The sequence below is a fragment of the Myotis daubentonii genome, chromosome 12 (assembly GCF_963259705.1).
Source record: "Myotis daubentonii chromosome 12, mMyoDau2.1, whole genome shotgun sequence".
Taxonomy (NCBI): Eukaryota; Metazoa; Chordata; class Mammalia; order Chiroptera; family Vespertilionidae; genus Myotis; species Myotis daubentonii.
The window spans coordinates 38,075,039-38,096,466 of NC_081851.1; the positions used below are offsets into that span (position 1 = coordinate 38,075,039).

General features: G+C 36.1%; 1 protein-coding gene across 16 annotated transcripts in view; it reads left to right on the forward strand.

The window, feature by feature from the left end:
• Positions 1–21,428, forward strand: part of TIA1 (TIA1 cytotoxic granule associated RNA binding protein) — a 31,152-nt gene that overhangs the window by 6,708 nt on the left and 3,016 nt on the right. The window contains exons 2-13 of one of the 16 annotated variants that reach the window (XR_009447923.1): positions 5,208–5,310; positions 8,879–8,977; positions 10,566–10,620; positions 10,793–10,825; positions 12,042–12,129; positions 15,259–15,334; positions 18,793–18,901; positions 19,293–19,388; positions 19,508–19,592; positions 20,144–20,267; positions 20,434–20,538; positions 21,105–21,244. Coding sequence is in view for 11 of the 16 variants with exons in the window: in XM_059659515.1 (XP_059515498.1) it covers positions 5,208–5,310; positions 8,879–8,977; positions 10,566–10,620; positions 10,793–10,825; positions 12,042–12,129; positions 15,259–15,334; positions 18,793–18,901; positions 19,293–19,388; positions 19,508–19,592; positions 20,144–20,267; positions 21,102–21,247 (1,014 nt within the window). In the remaining 5 variants the exon portion in view is untranslated. Of the gene's footprint in view, positions 1–5,207; positions 5,311–8,878; positions 8,978–10,565; positions 10,621–10,792; positions 10,826–10,853; positions 11,555–12,041; positions 12,130–14,490; positions 14,557–15,258; positions 15,335–18,792; positions 19,035–19,292; positions 19,389–19,507; positions 19,593–20,143; positions 20,268–20,433; positions 20,539–21,101; positions 21,248–21,428 lie in introns of those variants that run through there. The other 15 variants (XR_009447922.1, XM_059659516.1, XM_059659518.1 and 12 more) reach the window with 15 other exon arrangements.

Genomic DNA, 21,428 nt, shown 5'->3' on the forward strand with positions numbered 1-21,428 from the left:
AGGGGGATGCAGGAGGCAGTAGAACAATGATTCTCTCTTATCATTGATGTTTCTATCTCTCTCCCTTCTCTGAAATCAATAAAAATATATTTAAAAATAAATAAAATTGAGAATTAACTTTGTAAAATATAGAGCATTCTACAAACTAAAAAACTTGTGTATTTTCTGTTGAAAGTATCCTATATAATAAAAGGCTAATATGCAAATCGACCGAACGGCAGAACGACCAGTTGCTATGACACGCACTGACCACCAGGGGGCAGATGCTCAACGCAGGAGCTGCTCCCTAGTGGTCAGTGCACTCCCATGGAAGCTGGGTTCACTGCTGGTGAGCGCAGCGGCGGTGGCAGGAGCCTCTCCCGCCTCCGAAGCAGCACTAAGGGCACTAAGGATGTCTGACTGACAGCTTAGGCCCGCTCCCTAAGCCATCAGTTGGACATCCCCCGAGGACTCCTGGACTGCAAGAGAGCACAGGCCTGGCTGAGGGACACACACACACACACACACACACACACACTCATGCACTGGGTCTCTAGTTTTGTCTATAAAAAGGATCTGCAGATTTCAAATTTGGGCTTTCTGTCTCAAACTCCTATTTAGCAAATAGACATAGAAAGTTATAACATCATTAAGTTTTTAAAATTTTGAGATAGGTATTAGTGATTAACTTATTTGTAAAAGGAAAAAAGTAATGTAATGCAGTATTTTTATTAGTACAAGAAAAAAAGATTTTGTCCTTTGATTTCTTTGATATGAAAATGTTATATATGTTACTTGTACTTATTGTAATGGTGCCTAACGCTGAGAGCAAGTTGTTTCTGTAACTTCCTCCTAAGAACATTTCTCTAAACGGCTGTGCGTAGAGTTAATTCATAGAAGCTCCTGGAGCTTACATCAAATAAACAAATGAAAGGCAATACAAACCACAGTGATTGATTGATTATCACTTTGTTGTTCCACTTATTTATTGGTTGACTTTTTTTTTTAATATATTTTATTGATTTTTTTACAGAGAGGAAGGGAGAGAGATAGAGAGTTAGAAACATTGATGAGAGAGAAACATCAATCAGCTGCCTCCTGCACATCCCCCACTGGGGAAGTGCCCGCTATTGGTTATTGGTTGACTTTTGTATGTGCCCTGACTGGGGTTCGAACCAGAAACCTTGGCATATCGGGGTGACACTCTAACCAACTGATATACCCAGGCAAGGCCCCATAGTGCTTTTTAGAGTAGCTTAATCGTTTGTTTGTTTTTCTTCACATCTTCAGATTAGTTAATGTCACTCAGAAAATGTTTCTCAGATGTTAAAATCCAGGTTCTCTAAATATTATGGACTTGTCACTAGGTTATCTAGCTTTTTAAAAATACGTAGATGTGCCCTAACCGGTTTGGCTCAGTGGATAGAGCGTCGGCCTGCAGACTGAAGGGTCCCAGGTTCGATTCTGGTCAAGGGCATGTACCTTGGTTGCAGGCACATCCCCAGTAGGAGATGTGCAGGAGGCAGCTGATCGATGTTTCTCTCTCATCGATGTTTCTAACTCTCTATCTCTCTCCCTTCCTCTCTGTAAAAAATCAATAAAATATATATTTTTTAAAAATACGTAGATGTTAGAATTAAATTTTCAGAAGAGCCATTTTAAAAATATATATATATTTTTTATTGTTGACAGCATTACAGATGTTCCTGTTCCCCACACACACTTTACCCCGCTCCACCTATTTCCTACCACACCCTGGAAGAGCCTTTTTTTTTTTTCATTTAGTCATTGCAATCCTGAGAATTTCTTATGGGTACAGAAGAGTTACAGAGAAAGTACAGTTCTCATATAATCTTCACCCATACTCCCTCAATGTTAACAACTTACATAACCATGGTATACTTATCAAAACTAAGAAGTGAGCATGGTACAATGCAAGGTTTATTCTAGTTTCCCCAGTATTTCCATTAATGTCTTTTTTCTATTCCAGGATACCACTGTATTTAGTTTTGTCTCTTTATTCTCCTTTAATATGAGAAGATAGCTTTAATGATCATGGCACTTTTGAAGGGTACTGTTTCTTCACTGTACAGTGACTACTTTTCTCAATATACTCTGTTAATTCGAATTGAGTCACTAAGACTAACCCAGATTGAAGGAGAGAGAAAATAAGCTCCACTTCATAGAGGAAGGCATATCAAAGAATTTGTGAATACACGTTAAAACAATCATTTCATTGGTTGAAACCAGTAATTAGTAAGTATTTTATGGGAGATAATTTAAGGCTCTACACACCCTATTTCTCCTTAAAATTACATCAACTATAAAATATCCATGGGTGGATTTTGCTATTCGCAGTTACTACTGTGGTTTTTTAATGATCATTTTCCTCATTCCTTCTACATTTATTAGAGTTCTGCAAGAAAAAGCTATCTCCTCCCCCATCCAGGATTCAGTTGAGTATTATTTATTATATTTAGTTGTAGGTGTCTTTTTAAGTCATTTAAATGAAGAACAGTCCTCCCCCCCCCCTTTTTTTTCAATATATTATTGATTTCAGAGAGGAAGGGAGAGGAAGAGAGAGAGAAACATCAATAATGAGAATCATTTATCGGCTGCCTCCTGCATGGCCCACACTAGGGATCAAGCCCACAACCCAGGCATGTTCCCTGACTGGGAATTGAACCGTGACCTCCTGGTTCATATGTCCATGCTCAACCTTTGAGCCATGCTAGCCGGGCTTCTCTTTTATTACTTTGTTTTAGAACAATAATGTTTTGAAGAGATCAAGTAACTTGCCTTATACAGTATCCCATATCTAAATATATGTAATTGTTTTTATATGTCCAATATTTGGTAAGCTTTAGTCTAAATTTAAGCTTGACTAGATTCAAATTAGACCTTTTTGAGTTGACTACTTCACAGATGATGTATAATTCTTATTGAACACACAATGTCTCATCTATAAAGTGATTTGAAGTTTGATCACTGGGTCAAAATGGTAAAACAGCCAAAGCTCTCACTATTTTTTTTTTTCAATCCTCACTTGAGGATATTTTTCCATTGATTTTTAGAGAGAATGGAAGAGAGAAGGAGAGACAGAAAGAAACATTGATGTGAACACATCAGTTGATTGCCTCCTGCAGGAGCCCTGACCAGGGCCCCAGGCCAGGGAAGAGCCTGCAACCTAGGTACATGCCCTTGACTAGAATCGAATTTGGACCCTTTGGTCCGCAGGCTGATGGTCTATCCACTGAGCCAAACTGGCTAGGGATCTCACTTTTTTTTTTTTTTTAATGTTTTTATTGAGTTGAGAGAGGAATGAAAAATATACCCTTGGGTGAGGATTAATAACAAAAAAAGATATGGACTCTTTTCCCAGAAAAATATACATTTATACATGTCAGAAACATGGATTCATTTCCTTCCATTTACCCATTCAACAAACATATTGAGTGGTGAAGGCACTGGAATAGGTTAAAATGGTAAAGGGAGAAGTACTGAATCTATCAGATAGAATAATGATACTGAAAAAAGCAAAGCCAACATCTACCCAGTAACAGTTTTTCCAGGATCAAAGGTTAGTATTATACCAAGTCCTTGTTCTGAAACTCAGTAATTAGAGGGAAAGAAGCATTATCTCCTATAAGCATTTACCTTGCCTTTTGATTAGAAACTCCAGTGTAGTGTAATCTAATAGCTCTAGTTGATGAGGGAAAAGTTCTTCACAGAAAAATGCTAATCAATAAATTTAGGCAAACCACATTAAATTAACTATGTGTAAGTCCTATGGGTATTATACCATGAGTATTTTCAGGCTGCCAAAGTTATCACATAGATCACTTAACAACTGGGAAGGGAAAACCCTATTTTAAAAGTGAGAACTTTGGTCCCAGCTGGTGTTGCTCAGTGGTTGAGCATTGGCCTATGAGCCAGGAGTTGATGGTTCTATTCCCAGTGAGGGCACATGCACGGGCTGCGGGCTTGATCCCTAGTAGGGCATGTGCAGGAGGCAGCCTCTCTCACATTGATACTTCTCTCTCTCTCTCACTTTAAATAATTTTTTTTTAATTGATTTCAGAGAGGAGAGGGAGAGAGGTAGAAACATCAATGATGAGAGAGAATTATCAATTGGCTGCCTCCTACACACCTTGAAATGGAGGTCGAGCCCACAACCAGGGCATATGCCCTGACCTGGAATCAAACCCTGATTTCCTGGTTCATAGGTTGATACTCAACCACTGAGCAACACTGGCCAGGCTCCATTGATTTTTAGAGAGTGGAAGGGAGGGAAGGGGGAAGAGAGAGAGAGAAACATCAATTGGTTGCCTCCCGGATCAAGCCTGAAACCCTCTAACCACTGAGCCAAACCAGTCAGGGCAAGTCTGGATCTTTCAACCCGTTTTCCTTTTCTAAAGGATTCTTGGCAGAAGAATAAGAAATACAGTTGTTGAGAGTCTACATTCTCTATTTCAGAAGTGATAACCCTCTAACTCTAACATGTCTAGAGGTAATCTGGTTTCAAAGTCCTGTTTTGAAAATTTACTTATAAACTCTTTAAATAAAGATTATCCCAGTCATGTGGTCTTCTAATACACTATACTAGCTAAGTTTGCTAGTCACAAATGCATATTATCTGTCCATATCCACTGATCAGTGATATCCACTGGAAGGTTTTTCCATCCCTTTGTGAGCATTTACAACAACTGATAAATTATTTACCTGTGATTTTTCAAAAAATACGTTTATTGTGTAAACCAAAGTAAACCTAAATTGGAAAGTGTTAGGAGAATTGTGAATTAAAAATTGAGGAAATTTTATTGTTCTTAGGAATACTGTAGTAGAAAGAATTGCAAAGGTTTCCACTATTGTTTGTATAAAATGTTCTGTATATCTAATGATTCATTTGAGAGATTTTTAAAGCAGTATCTTTCTAAGGTAAGCCTAGGAAGTTGGAAATAACAGGTTTAATTTGCAACACCTTGACTAAAAACACACATTAGCTTTCCCTCTACTAGCAGTGTCTAATATACTTGCAGGTTGCACATGTTACATCCATTTTGAAAAAGATTAATTTAAAGTTTCAGCAAACTTTTATAAGCTATTCCCAAATAGTGTAGTTTAGGGTAAAGATCTACCTACTCCTAAACTCATTTTTCAATAAGCAACTGTAGAAACTGATCAAAAGAAGCAAATTTAAATGGTAAATATTTTTCTTTGTGTTTCAGATATGTCGGTAACCTTTCCAGAGATGTGACAGAAGCTCTAATTCTTCAGCTCTTTAGCCAGATTGGACCTTGTAAAAACTGCAAAATGATTATGGATGTAAGGGTATTTTACTTTAGTTAACTTTTTTCTTTTTTATGTATATTATTTAAATCCATTATTTCCAGGAACTCTCATATTAGTTTATATAGTCTGAATGCATAGGGATTTTAGTCAACTTGTAGTGAATTAGTTTTGGACACTGAGTTTAATTTGTTTTATTAAATAAAGGAAGAGCAGAACTAATCATTTCTAGAGTAGATGAGAAATATACACCTTTTTAAGGTGCATTGACATATCAGAATTATTTTATATGTGGTATTAGTTGATAGCCTAATTAAGAAATTCATTTATTACAATTAGATTAGGACATTGGGTCAAAAAATAGACATGTGATACTGTGAAATGTTTGTAACTTTATTTTTAAAGGCTGTGATTCAAGTTTTTCTTGCATTATGGCAATCACCATCCCTCAGACCTTAATGTATAGAAAAAATTAATTCACCTAATTGGTGTTAACCCTGAATCATAACATGCATAAAAAGACATTTAAAAATTTTTTGATGGGAAAGACAGTGCTAATGAGAATCCATTTATCCACAGTCTTTCCTTTTAGTTTTTTTTTCTATTGTTTTCCAGTTTATCTCTCTTTTTACTTCGTATTTAGAAAGTAATTGTTTAGCCTGACAGGTATGGCTCAGTTGGTTGGGCATCATCCAGTGCATTTAAAGTTTGCCTGTTTGATTCCAAGTCAGGGCACATGCCTGGACTTCAGGCTCAGTCCCCAGTAGGGGGTGTGCGGGATGCAGCTGATCAATGTTTCCCACTCTCTCAAAAAATGAATAAAAATATATTTTTAAAAGTAATTGTTTAGCCAATTGGCTTTTTTTTTGTTGTCTAAGATTTTAAAAGGTCAAACCTTCTAAGTAGCAGGGTCTTCTGCATTTAACATAGATGGCTTCAATTAATGTTTTTGTTCTTTATTTTCTTAAGTGTTTTCTTTATATTTAATATCTGTATGCCCTTGGATAAAGAAGAAAAGATCCTTGTATCCATAAAGAAAGATAGAGACTGGAAAATGATGGAAAACTTAAAACCAATTTTCCTTGATGTGGGTCTGCTTCCTTGTCCCAGTAATAGCATTTTTTAAATGCTTACCTGTTATTTTAACCCTGATGCATATCACAAATGTTAAACAGAAACTTGGTAAAGCACATTATTCCCATTTAATATATGCAGAATTAAGGCAAAGTACCCCTGGCTGGTGGGCTCAGTGCTCAGTGGTTAGAGTTCACAGAATGGTCTCAGGTTTGATTCCCATTCAAGAGCATGTATCTGTGTTGCAGTTTGATCCCCTGCTCCAGTCAAGAGTGTGTGGGAGGCAACCAATCGATGTGTCTCTTTCACATCAATATTTCTCTACCCTCCCCCCACCCTTCCACACTCTCTCTCTCAAAAAAAAATCAATGGGAATAAATATCCTCGGTGAGGATTTACAACAATCCCCCCCGCCCCCCCCAAAAAAGACACACAAAACAACCAAACAAAAAAAACAGAAATAAGGCAAAGCAAGCATGTATATTCAGATTGAACTATCTGAATATAAAGCCTCTTCATTGGTTTATAAGCTGCCATTCTCTCCTTGTCTGGTTCATTCTTGATATTTGTCTGGTAAAGATCACTAGGCAAAATATTAATGACTGCTTGACCTTCAGAAAGACTAGCTGTGTTAGCCTTTGCCACTTTGTATAAATTTTGGTTTTTTATCACTCAAAGGCTTAGATTAACATTTTGTTTTTATTATTATTAAAGTCTGTATTTCAGTCTCTTCATATTGTAGGACTGGTGTTCATATTTCTGCATTTTACACTTCCTGGAGTATTGAGACTGATAATGTGTATGCTTACATTCTTCTTATCTAAAAATAGTTTTTTGGGAGTACAAATCAACTAACTAAAGTGATATTCTTTTTCAGTTTATTGCTCTACTCTTAAATATATTACTTTTTCTATGCCTATCAACATTGATCTTTGTAGTAGAATTCTCATTAAGTGTAGTGTTAGTTATACAATTTTTAAAACATTTTTATATTCCCTAATGTTTTTTAAATAAAATAATGGGTAATGTCAATATCAATTTGTGATTACCTCTAAAATTCTTTTTTTTCAATCTGCATCCGAGGATATTTTTTCCATTGATTTTTAGAGAGACTGGAAGGGAAGGAGGGAGAGGGAAAGAAAGACATTGATTGGTTGCCTCTCGCACGAACTCTGACTGGGGCTGGGAATCAAACCTATAACCTTCTGTGCATGGGCCAACACTCTAACCATCGGGCAGCACTGGCCAGAGCCTCTAAATTTCTTAAAGATCATTACCAATGAATTTTTTAAACTATTGTGCTTGAAACAAAATGCTACTTTTATTTTGGTATCATTCTAGTCTTTTCTAAAATACATTTTTATTTTAAAGAGAGGAAGGGGGAGGGAGAGACGACATCATCAGCTGCCTTCTGCACACCCCTACGTAGGATCCAGCCAGCAACCCAGGCATGTGCCCTGACTGAGAATCAAACCAGACACCTCTTGGTGCATGGGACACGCTCAATCCACTGACGACACTGGCCGGGCTCATTCTAGTCGTTTACTTATTTTAGGAGAGTATAGAAAGAATTTTTAAATACTCTATGAAGTCATTTGATATTTTGCACTGATAGGTATAAGATATTGGGTATTTTTTCTGCCTTAATTTACAATAAAACATCCATGCTTCACATATTATCAAATGTCAACTACCTGGAACACCAGCAAAAAAGAGAATTTTTAAAAGACTACTAAGCAGCTGAAAAATGATGTCAGAAAGTCCATTCTAAAACCTACTCTAAAACTTTACTTAGCAAAGGACCTCTTCAGTTTTCAGAGTCTATTTATATTTTATAAACAAGCTTGAGATAGTTGGTTGATATTTTCTGCTACTCACTAAGTTAGAGGTAGCAAGTCTTTATGTACATTTAGGTAACATCACAGGGAAGAGGCAGAAAAACCAATACCAACACTTGAGAATATAGGATTCTAGTCAAACTTAACCTCTGTAGCTTAAAAAAAGATTGTATTGTATGATGATGGGGAGAATGTAGCTATATATTCATCTGTTCATAATTAGGACATTTAATTAATAAAAGATTAAATTATATATAGTAGAATAGTATAACTTGTTAGTAAAGATAGCTTTCTATAAAAATAGGTTATTTTTTAAAAATAATATATTTTTATTGATTTCAGGGAGGAAGGAGAGGGAGAGAGAGAGAGAGAAACATCAATGATGAGAGAGAATCATTTACTGGCTGCCTTCTGTATGCTCCACACTGGGAATTGAGCCCACAACACGGGCCCCTATCGGGAATCAAACCACCGGGAATTGAATCGTGACCTCTTGGTTTATAGGTCAGTGCTCAACCACTGAGTGACACCGTCCTGGCAAAAATAGCTCATTTTTTAAGTGTTTATTTCCTTATCTAAAGATTTACTTGTGGAATGGACCCTCTATTTTCCATTGGCCTGGTAAATGAGATGTTATAATTTTAAGGTAATGAGAATATACAACTTAAAATTGGCTATTGTGTTTTTTTCTTCAACAGACAGCTGGAAATGATCCATATTGTTTTGTGGAGTTTTATGAGCATCGTCATGCAGCTGCAGCACTGGCTGCTATGAATGGGCGGAAGATAATGGGTAAGGTAAGCTGTCATAATTAAAGGTGACTTGAACTAGAAATTTATTGTTGTTGTTGTTAATCCTCAACTTGAGGATATTTTTGTTCATTGATTTTTTTTTTTTGGAGAGAGTGGAAGGGAGGGAGGCAGAAGGGAGGGAAGGAGGGAGGGAGACACACACACCACATATATGTGAGACACATCAATTGGTTGCCTCCCGCCTGCACCCTAACTGGGGTGGGGGTCAAATCTGAAACTGGCCAAAACTGGTTTGGCTCAGTGGATAGAGCGTCGGCCTGCGGACTGAAGGGTCCCGGGTTCGATTCTGGTCGGGGACATGTACCTGGGTTGCGGGCACGTCCCCAGTGGGGGATGTGCGGGAGGCAGCTGATCGATGTTTCTCTCTCATGGAAGTTTCTAACTTTCTATCTCTCTCCCTTCCTCTCTGTAAAAAATCAATAAAATATATTTTAAAAAAAAAAAATCTGAAACTGGTCACTTAGCTACACTGGCCAGGCCAAACTAGAAATTTCAGTTGCACAGCTTTGTTTACGTTTTAGAAACATTGTATTTACTTTATCGCAAAAAATCACATTATTAAAAAGGTGGGCTAAAGCTTTTAGAGGACATGTTTATTGCACATGATAAATCTACACTAATAAAAGAGAAAAATGGTAATTGGCGTACCACGATACCCTTTTCATTGGCTAATCAGGGCTATATGCAAATTAACTGCCAACTAAGATTGGCAGTTAACTGCTAACAAGATGGCGGTTAATTTGCATATGTCGGCCCAATGCAGGGAGGCAAAAGGGAAAGCAGGAAGAAGCCCCCTGCCACTGACAGTGATCGGAAACCCAGGGGGGAGCTAAGAGCTGGGGGGCAGGGCAAAGGTGGCCCTGGGGCTGCCTTTGCCCTGCCCCCCAGCCATGATCGGAGAATCAGGTGCCTTTGCCACCCTGGCCAGTGATAGCAGGAAGTAGGGGTGGAGCCAGCGATGGGAGCTGAGCACGGTGGAGCTGGCAGTCTCAGGAGCTAGGGGTCCCTTGCCTGGGCCTAAAGCGAAGCCCACGATCGCGGAGCCGCTGCAGCTGTGGGACCCCGCTGCCCGGGTCGGACGCCTAGGCCAGAGGCCTCAGGCCTGGGCAAGGGGCCGATCTTGCGATTGGAGGGTGATGGGGGTCAACGCCTGAGGGCTCCCAGTATGTGAGAGGGGGCAGGCTGGGCTGAGGGACACTCCCCCCGACACACACACCCAGTGCATGAATTTCGTGCACCAGGCCCCTAGTACTAAAATATTTATTGAATTACTCAAGCTTGGATGAAACATCTAGGAACATTGGATACTAATCGGAAAGACTAGAAGGCAAAAGTTTATTGGTACTTTAGATAAAAAAGGTTGATTCAACATTAACAGATAAGTATATAAGATTAGGATTTGACAACATTATTTGCATAGGTGTAGGTTAAATGATAAGAAACTTTGACCAGAACTGATACCTATTTCATCTCAAAGATACACATTCCTATGTGTATACAGATGCAAATCTTATAATATCTGATTTTGAGCTTTATTTTTATGGAATATAAATGTAGAAAAAAATTTTTTTAGGAAGTCAAAGTGAATTGGGCAACAACCCCCAGCAGTCAAAAGAAAGATACAAGCAGTAAGTATATATTATACTCTTTGAACATTTGTTTTTATTGTACATAGTAGTTTTATTGTAAAGCATAAAAACATCATACGTGTTTGCAGTAATGTTTTGATCTTTATCCTAAGATATGATTGAATGTGTTTGTGTTAATAAATTTAAGAACAAATCTAATCTTTGTCATCAGGTAGTACCGTTGTCAGCACACAGCGTTCACAAGGTAATTGTATCTTCTTAAACATAAAATGAAATCTCTTGAAAGGGTATTCACTAACCACCTGAAGTTGTGTTTTTTTTGTTTGTTTGTTTGATATTGGGGGGAGTGGGGAGGGAGGTGGTTGTATTTCTATTTGTCTCTGGCAATATTTTTCCCCCTTCTTCCCAGTGTTGACCAAGTGTGGCTTGTCCACTACTTTGGTGCTATTTCAAGCTCTCTGACCCTCTTGGAGGCAGCTGATGCCTTAGAAATACTTTCACCAACTAAAGGGCAAGATACCCTGCTTCCTTGAGGTCACGATCTGTGCTCCATATCCAGATCTTCTGATTGCTTGAGTTGCTCCTGAAACTGTTTCCCAAATGGCAACACAATATGTTGCTTAAGGCCTGCCAAGTAGGGGTAACTTTTCTTTCCAAATATATTTTGTCAAAATTAATATATATGTCTATTTAAAAATGTTGATACAACTATTTTGTATTTTTTAAGTGTTTCTTTTCTTGAGCATTGTCTTTTTTTTTTAAACTTCACATGAGATCGTTATTTCTCTCCAATGCTTTTTTAATGGCTCTAATATAAAATGAAGGGATTACTGTTTTCATTTTGTTGCCTTCAGTCTTAGTTCACATGCACATGGATTCACATAAACTGAATGGTGTAATGTCTGGGCAACCAAAACTGTTGGCTTTTGAGAAAACTGTCAAATACTTTAACATCAAACTGTTGCAATGCAAGGTATTTCTTTGCTTGTTCTTCACAAAATATGGTTAAACCAAGTATATCATGTCTAGCTTCAGTGAATTGTCTTAACTGAGGCAAATCTAGTCTGCATAACTCACAATACCACTATTTTATTTTAAATTGTAAAGCTTTATTATAGTGGTAAACTGATTAAATGTAAATAATTGCTATTAAAACAGTAATGAAGTCATTAATTTTTTTATGCAAAACTTATATATTATTAGTTTATTTTCTTAGGCCAGAATAACAATTGGCTGTAAGCAGAATATCTGTCAGATATATCAGTCTTTAGGAGGTATTGTCACCTTGATTCATTATGTTTAAAATTGATAGAATTTGTATAGATATAGAGTAGTGTTTTATTTGTATGTTACTATAATCCATAAATTATTTTAAGAATAATTTATTGAATAAATTTTAGTATTTTTAAATTCTAAAATTTTATTTTTCTTTTCACTTCCCCTTACCTTCCCCTTATAAGATCATTTCCATGTCTTTGTTGGTGATCTCAGTCCAGAAATAACAACTGAAGATATAAAAGCTGCATTTGCGCCATTTGGAAGAATATCGTAAGTAACAGAAGATACTTTTAATTAGAAATAATCTTATTTAGAAGTACTTTGAAAATATACTGTGAATTTTGTTTATTAATTTTCACACTTGAATATAAGGGATTACATTGTTTAGAGGCTATTTAAGCAGTTAAGAGCCAAAGATTTTTTTATCCATTAAATAAATCTTTGGTCTTCAATTACCTTAAAGTCTTTTTTTCAATTAGCATTAGCTTTTGAGACAAATTTACTATTCTACATATTGCTTCATGTATAAGTGTCTTGCTAGCTTGGTCATAGTCTTTAGTAAACTTGTGCTGTGACTAAGGAATTTAGACCTTTTGGGCACTTCTATGATACCATGCATTTTGTGTTAAAATATATTTTAACAAAAAGAAACCTCATTTTAACCCCCAAAATAGTTACTAAGTGTTAATTTCAAGGCAACCAAACCTTTTGTTGTTGTTACTAACAACAGTAATAATGCCTTTTAGTTTTTTGTGAAGCTCTGTCCTGCTCGCATTTGTTATTAAATATACAGTTTAAGCTCTTTGTAAATAACTCACTCAAGGTAGTATTCATCAGAAAAAAAATCTAATGTTTTGAAAAACATGCCATAATAGAGTAAGAATAATAATAATTTGATAATAGTACTTTTTTGCATATAATCACTGAATTTAGAAAACAGAATTTTTTTAGGGTTTCTGGTTACTTTATTGTTGTTCCAGCTAGAAGAGTAGTACATTATCTTAACTGAAGCACAAAGGAAACACTAGCTTTGGTTTGGTTTCATGAGCAGACCAACAGCAAAGATGAGGTGAGGAGAAAGTTAAGTGCCAATAGAATAGGTGATGAATTTTGGGAGTTTTCGTTTGAAGGGTTGTAGTTCGTTGGTAGGATGATGAACATGCATAGTTAGAGGCAATTGCAAAATTACGGTTTACAAACAGACTCTTTTGTTAGGTGACATTTTCCTTTATGAGAACTGATGGGGAAAATAAGTTCTAATTTATTGTTCCCTTTAATCTGTCATAGGGTTTTGATGATGGTTAACTTGCTTTCAAGTATCTATACTGGAAGGTATTAACCCTTGGCCTCTCAAAGGCTCTATAAATCTCTGTATGCAAAAGTGTTGTGTTTGTTTTCCTTTTGGTGTGGAGTATCTTTTGTAAGTTTTATTCTATTTTCAGAGTAGTCATAGGACCATAAAAGGATTAAAGAAGGATTAAAGAACCCTGGTCTAGATATTTGTTGCTTCTTCCTTAGAGAATCCTTTCAGAAATAAGTAAGAATTAAATGTATTTCAAGGCTAACATTTCCTGAAACTTAACTCTAGAAAGAAAATTTTCTAACATTTTAACAGGTTATATAGCTATTTTATTAAATGCTTTAATTTTGATTGAAGTAAATTCTGAAAACATGGGAATTTTAGTTTGGGATTAGATAAAGATTATTTAACAGTTAGTGAGCTCAAGTTAAATGACATTCAAATTTTCGTAATTTCATGACTTTTTAATCATGGATCAATAATTTCTTTTTGTTAAATATGTTGGTATCATAATTATAGTCTAGATTTTATTAAGGCCAACCATGGTTAATATATATATATTAGTTTTTCTTGGGTAAGGCCGTCCCTTACATTTTATAATTTTCAGTTGAGGTAATATATAAATAATATTTAAACTTTATGCTACTCAAGCAATGTGTTCCTAAATTCAAAAGAACCATTTTCAGTAGGGTAGCATCATTTTCTGATTTTTTTTTTTGTTAAAGGAGATAAGTTGATAACTATATATATTGAAAGGTTCTTATGATAGTCTGAGTAGAGATCCTACAACAGTGAGTTATAGAAGACATGCAGTAAATGGTGACCTATTAAAATATTAGTATAAAAAATATAGTACTTTCTTTCTCTAATTAATATAGTAAACTTTCTATTCCTTGAGTTTTGGGTAATCTAACAAATTTTGATATAGAAGTGAATCAGCTACCAAATTAATGCATGTGTACCTTACAGATAATAAGTATTTTTACATATTAAGAAGTGACTTGCATTAGTTTTCCTTTTTTACCACAACCTCTTTGTCATTTTGACCTTAAAAATTTCATAAATCACTTTGAAGTTGATCAAAATATGCTTATGTGTACTTTAATATAAAATTATATTGCATGGCTTTCTGACTTGGGTTTTTGTTGTGAAAGTGCCTGTTTTGTTCATGTGTCCTGAGAGAACAAGCATTGTAACATACCTGGCTAACTTAAAAGCAGATTTGCCTGTGAAGCACAATTTGAGTCCAATTTTTTGAGGTATGGAGTTTTAGCTATCATGGTTGGGTTTTTTACTCAATCTCAAATAATAGGGGTCTGGTTATTTTGCAGAGTATCTCTGAAGAATGGACAGAATTGCCCTGGCTAACTACAAGCTACGGTTCACAGTGGATAAATGTTGGCGTGCTTTTTTACTTTCTGACTTTTTAAGATTTTGCTCTTATATCTTATAGTTTCCAATCAATCTTACATGATTGCTATTTTAAAATTCAGTATAAAATCCTTTCATATATAATTTAAAACTAAAATGTGTGTCTAGTTTTTTCCTTCAATTATTTAGCATTTCTGAAAATGTCAAGTTTTCAAAGTTTACCAATAGTCCAAAAGGGGGCGGGGGTATGAATTGATCTGAGAAAATAATGTACTTAATTTAGGGAATATACAAGTTTTTTATTCTCTTAGTTTCCAGTTTTCTATTTTAATGATTAGGTAGTGTGTGGTATCAAATAGCAAGTTATAAATTGCATGGTTAAAGAAAGCCATTCATCTAATGTGCCTGTGAACCCTGTAAGTGGTTAAATAATTCATCTGAATAGCTGTCTTCACCATGCTTAATATTTAAAAGTTTAAAACTTTTTGAAATGGGAAGCAGTTTTTGTACAATGTATATATACATATTTAAGACGTTATTGATTTGCATGTTTATAAAATTAAGCCTCATTTGCTAATACATGATAAATTTTATAGAATAAAAGGTGAATTTGCATTAAAGGTTCATTTTAATGAAGATGAAACATGAAAATAAGTTGTGTGTGAAATTCTCACTTGATATACACAGGAGAGTTTGCAAACCTAAACTTCTGATTGTTCTAATTTCAGAGATGCCCGAGTGGTAAAAGACATGGCAACAGGAAAATCTAAGGGCTATGGCTTTGTCTCCTTTTTCAACAAATGGGTGAGCTCAATAAAAAGTGCATGTGCAAAAAAAGAGAAAAAGTGCATGTACAGTGCTTCAAGAGTAAAGAATTAAAATACTCATTTTGTTTTAATAGTGTTTTCTTTCACCGGACATTTGTTCATCTCACTGATAATTAACCACCCTCACTGAAGGATATGTTCATTATCTCCCTGTTTTATAGTCCTGTGATAATTTAAGAGTAGCTAATAAAATGCTCCAGGAGGGGACTTTTTTTGTTGTTAATAAGTTTTCATTGATTTTCAGAAAGAGAGGAAGGGAAAGAATATAATAGTGCCCCCCCCCCCCCCCACACACACACCTTATCTGTAGTTTCACTTTCCTTGGCTTCAATTACCCATGGTCAACCACTGCCTAAAATATTAAATGGAAAATTCATGAAAATATTAAAGGGAAAATTCCAGAAATAAACAATTCATTAATTTTAAATTGCACACCATTCTGAGTAGCATAATGAAATCTCACTCCATCCCAGCTAGGACATGAATCATCCCTTTGTCCAGTGTATCCACACTGTATACACTTAACCTGCCCACTAGTCATTTAGCTGTCTCAGTTATCAACAATAGCAGTATCACAGTGCTTGTGCTCAAGTATCCCTATTTTACTCAGTTATGGCCCCACAAGAGTAGTGATGCTAGTAATTCAGCTATATTAAAGAGAAGCCATACAGTGCTTTTTTTTTTTTTTTTTTGACTTTTTAAAGTATTTTTATTGATTTCAGAAAGAAAGGGAGAGAGAGAGAGAGAAACATCAGTGATTTGTGAGAATCATTGATTGGCTGCCTCCTGCGTGCTACCTACTGGAGATTGAGCCTGCAGTCCAGGCATATGCCCTGATCGGGAATTCAACTGTGACCTCCTAGTATTATTTGCATTTTTAGGCATAAACTGGGGGTCCTGGAATATATTTCCCACAGATAAGGGGAGGCTACAGTATGTATTTACTGTTTGTGTGTCTCAAAAATGACATTTAGCCTTGAATTTGCCTATTCTTTTTCTAGTTGAAGCCCACATTTGACACACGCAGACCAAAGCTACATCCCATTTACTTATTTTCTTAAATTGATTTTTAGAGAGAGGAAAAGAGAGGGATAGAGAGGGAAACATCGATAAGAGAGAAACATCATTCATTGGCTGCCTCAGGCATGCCCCCTACTGGGGATTGAGCCTGCACCTGCGCATGTGCCCTGCATGCGAATCAAACCGGTGATCTCTTGGTTCATGGGTTGGAGCTCAACCACTGAGCAACATTGGCCAGGTTACCCCATTTACTTTTCAGTTCATTCTAAGCTGGCTTTCATTCTCTACCACTCTCTACCAACACTAGTTTTCTGCTTTACCTTTGACTTTTGCTTCCTTGGCTCTGTGACAATACAATTTTTTTTTTAAAAAATATATATATTTTATTGATTTTTTACAGAGAGGAAGGGAGAGAGATAGAGAGTTAGAAACATTGATGAGAGAGAAACATCGATCAGCCGCCTCCTGCACATCTCCTACTGGGGATGTGCCCGCAACCCAGGTACATGCCCTTGACCGGAATCGAACCTAGGACCTTTCAGTCCGCAGGCCGACGCTCAATCCACTGAGCCAAACCGGTTTTGGCACAATTTTGTAGATTTCTTCATCACTAGCTACTCCTCCTCTGTCACCTTAGCTGGCAACTTTTTCTTTACTCAATTTTCAGATTTTGCTGTTTTTCAGGGCTTTATCCCAGGATGCTTTTTTTTTTTCTTTCCCTAGTCTTTCTTCATGACTCTAATTTTATATTCCCAGTTAGGTTTACTTAATGTGTCTTCAGTGGAGCTCTTTTTTTCTTCCTCAAACTTGTTCTGCTCCTCCCTCCCAGGCTTCTTATTTCAGTAAATGTTAACACTGTCCTTCCTACTGCCCAAGCAGGAATATAGTAGTTATCTTTGATTCCTCTCCTTTTATTCATTGTGCACCCCCATCCCAGTTCTATTGACTTCCTTTAGGTTACATTCACTACTAGTGTACTAGTCCTGACCACCAACATTTTAAAAATCTGGATATTAGCCCTAGCTGGTTTGGCTCAGTGGATAGAGCGTCGGCCTACGGATTGAAGGGTCCTGGGTTTGATTCTGGCCAAGGGTACATGCCCAGGTCCAGGCTCAATCCCCAGTAGAGGGTGTGTAGGAGGCAGCCAATCAGTGAGTCTCTCTCATCATTGATGATTTTATCTCTCCCTCTCCCTTCTTCTCTAAAATTAAAGAAATATTTTAAAAATAATAAAATAAAATCTGGATATTATATTAGTCTTATAAAATGTTTTTCTTCTTCTAGCACTAAGAATGGCCTTTGTAAAAAATATATATTTTTATTGATATAGAGGGAGAAGGAGGGAAAGATAAAAACATCAATGAGAGAGAAACATCAACCAGCTGCCCTCCTGCATGCCCCATACTGGGGAACAAGCCCGCAACCCAGGTATGTGCCCTGACTGGGAATCGAACTGGCAACCTCTTGGCGCATGGGTCAACACTCAACCACTGAGCCACACCAGCTAGGCATGTCCCAGGTTTGATTCTGGTCAAGGACATGTATCTTGGTTGCATGCTCCATCCCCAGTAGGGGGCGTACAGGAAGCAGCTGATTGATGTTTCTCTCTCATCGATATTTCTAACTCTATCCCTCTCCGCTCTGTAAAATCAATAAGATATATTTAAAACATAAATCAGATCATGCTCATCTCTTAAAATCTTTCAGTTTTTTCTTCTGGCACCCTTTTTGTTCACTAGATTCCACTGAAATTAGGCATCTTTCACATTCTTTCAGATGCAGTCCAGTCTCTTTGCTGCCTTTACCCAGTTTACAATGCTTTCCCCTTTTCCAGGACTTTCTTCCCAGGTGTTTTGCCTTGGCTAGCTCCTTTCTTTTCCTCTCAATTTCAGCTCAAATACCATTTCAAAGAGACCTTCCCTAATCATGCTGCCTAAAGTAGATCCCCAGGTCCATAATCTCTATCTCTGCGTTTTGTTTCTTTCATAGCATATACAATTTGTAATTACTTTGTCACCTCCATGGCAGTAGAGACTACACCTGCCTTATTCACCAACATATCTCTAGCATTTAACCTGCTGTCCAGAACATGATATCTGTTCAATATTTATTTACTTGTTGGATTGTATAAAATAGTCTTAAGTTGTTACATGAACTTTATAATAGCGACCTCAGATGGGCTTTGGGCTTTGGACTTTTTCGGGTGATTAACATAACCAAAGTCAGATATCCAAATGAGAAAAAGATAATTTAAAAGCGCCATTGCATTTTAGGTGAGCTATCACATATTGTGTATCTCGTAAAGCATTTTCACTCAAAAAACATTTGTGAAAAGCAAACTTGAGTTTTCTCTACTGCTAACAGTTTAACATCAACTGATAATGTCTTCTTTGTCATTTCTAATGTGTGGAACAGGATGCGGAAAACGCCATTCAACAGATGGGTGGCCAGTGGCTCGGAGGAAGACAAATCAGAACTAACTGGGCAACCCGAAAGCCTCCAGCTCCAAAGAGTACATATGAGTGTAGGTGTATTGGAGAAGAAAAGGAAATGTGGAATTTTGGAGGAAAATACATTAGATTTTAAATGTTAGAGCTGTTCCTGGAGACTTATTGCAGAAATAGATGAGAAGCAAATCAAGACTACTGTTCTAAAATGTACTTAGTTTTCATTTTTGTAATTACAAATAGTAAATATTATCTCTAATGTGAAGTCTCCTATTAAATAGAGAATATTGAGTAATTTTAAAGACATTCTTGGGGGAGGTTTAATCATCAATCAAATATAATGTGTATTATATAAGTATTTTGTTCAAGGTAAGATAACTACTGTTACAGTAGTGAGTTACTAGTAATACTGCATTTCTCTTTCTGAACATTTTATTTAATTAAAAATATAAATCTTTCCATCCCCAGCAAACACCAAACAGCTGTCATATGATGAGGTCGTAAATCAGTCTAGTCCAAGCAACTGTACTGTATACTGTGGAGGTGTCACTTCTGGGCTAACAGGTATGGGGGCTTTACCTGTATGGCATCTTGAGGTTAATTTTTAAACCAAAAAGCTTAATATTTGTGGATTTTAATATCATTTAATGGGTGTGTTTTTGTGTTTTGTTTTTGTCTAACAGAACAATTAATGCGCCAGACTTTTTCGCCATTTGGACAAATAATGGAAATTCGAGTCTTTCCAGATAAAGGATATTCATTTGTTCGGTAGGGGTGGCTTTATAAAAAATTTCTCCAAAATTATTTTTATATATTTAACTTAGTGTTTTTCTTAAAAATTTACTTCGGTTGTAAAGAAATAAAATTTCTCTAGCATTTAGCATATCTGCCACTGTTTTTTAATAGTTCCCATCTTTCAACACAAAGCCAGTAAAACATCCTCTGTTAAAAGAAGTTTCTCCAGAATTACAGGATCTGAGGGGGGGTGTGGGGAAGAATATGCCATTTTATTGATTCTTTTATGTAAATTGCCTGGCTCAACTTGATTTTTTTAAAATATGTTTTTATTAATTTTAGAGAGTAAGGGACAGGGATAGAGAAACTTTGATCAGCTGCCTCCTGTATATCCCCTACTAGGGATCAAACCTGCAACCTGGCATGTGCCTGACCAGGAATTGAACTGGTGACCTCTTGGTTCATGGGTCGCTACTCAACCACTGAGCCCCACCAGCTGGGCTCAACTTGATTTTAAAAAATACGTTTTATTCTTAAGTTTTTAAACAATTTATATTGGTGATTCTTAATATTGTTTTCAATAGATTCAACTCACATGAAAGTGCAGCACATGCAATTGTTTCTGTTAATGGAACTACTATTGAAGGTCATGTTGTGAAATGCTATTGGGGCAAAGAAACTCTTGATATGATAAATCCCGTGCAACAGGTGAGAGGGTTCTTGACTTTGCAAAGTAATTACTGGGCTAATACTAATATTGTTTTAAAAAATATATATATTGTTTTAGAATGAAATTGTTTATAATCCATGTTAATAAGTTTCTAGTGCATATTAAAATGATAGTATATAAGGGCTCATCCTACGTGTATTATAGTTCCAGAGTGGTGGCTCATGGATTGCAGTGGTGACATGATGAATGTGACCGCCTCAATTGACTCATACACAGTGGATTTTAAAATGCTCCGACAAACCTAACAGGGTATTAAATTTTTTCTTAATACTTGGTAGATTTATTCACATATTATATGGAGAATTCACAAGCATTGTTGACTTGATTGAAATAAAAATGTAGTTATATTTATGTTTAGGGCCTTGGCATTTTGCTGCTTTTGTTTTTCCAGGCAGCTTTAGTGGTTAACTTGATCCCACAACGATTTCTATGAGGGAATTGTAAATGGAGCATTAAGATAGGAGTAAGAAAACTGAATGTAGAAATAATCTTTGTATCTTCCTTATCTAAAGGAAACAGTCATGTGAATAGTTCATAAAGCACTAAACATTATACTTAATTTAATATTTATTACCAGAACATTATCCACTGCCTTACAAAGAATATGCTATTCAGAGTATTGTGTCAAGTTATAGTAATATAACCTCACTTTTTTTTTTTTAGCAGTCACTTTCTAAACTCTTGTTTATCCTTTCATTTTAATTGTAATGATGGCCCTATTTGGTATGGCTATGTATATTAGTTATTTGTAGTATATTAGGACATATAACTTCAAATAATACTAAATTATCTGTTATAATTTTACTTAATAGCAGAATCAAATTGGATATCCACAACCTTATGGCCAGTGGGGCCAGTGGTATGGAAATGCGCAACAAATTGGCCAGTATATGCCTAATGGTTGGCAAGTACCTGCATATGGAATGTATGGCCAGCCATGGAACCAGCCAGGATTTAAGTAAGAATATTAGCTCTTTTATTTATTATTAGCCTTTGAAAATGTCAAGAACTTTAAGAGATTTTAAGTAATTAGTAGGAAGCATGGCCCTCTTTCCAAAGCATAGCTTTAACCTTTGAAGGACTTAGTTTAGAATAGTTTTTAATTTATAGTTTTAGGTATATCTCTTTAAATTTTTGCC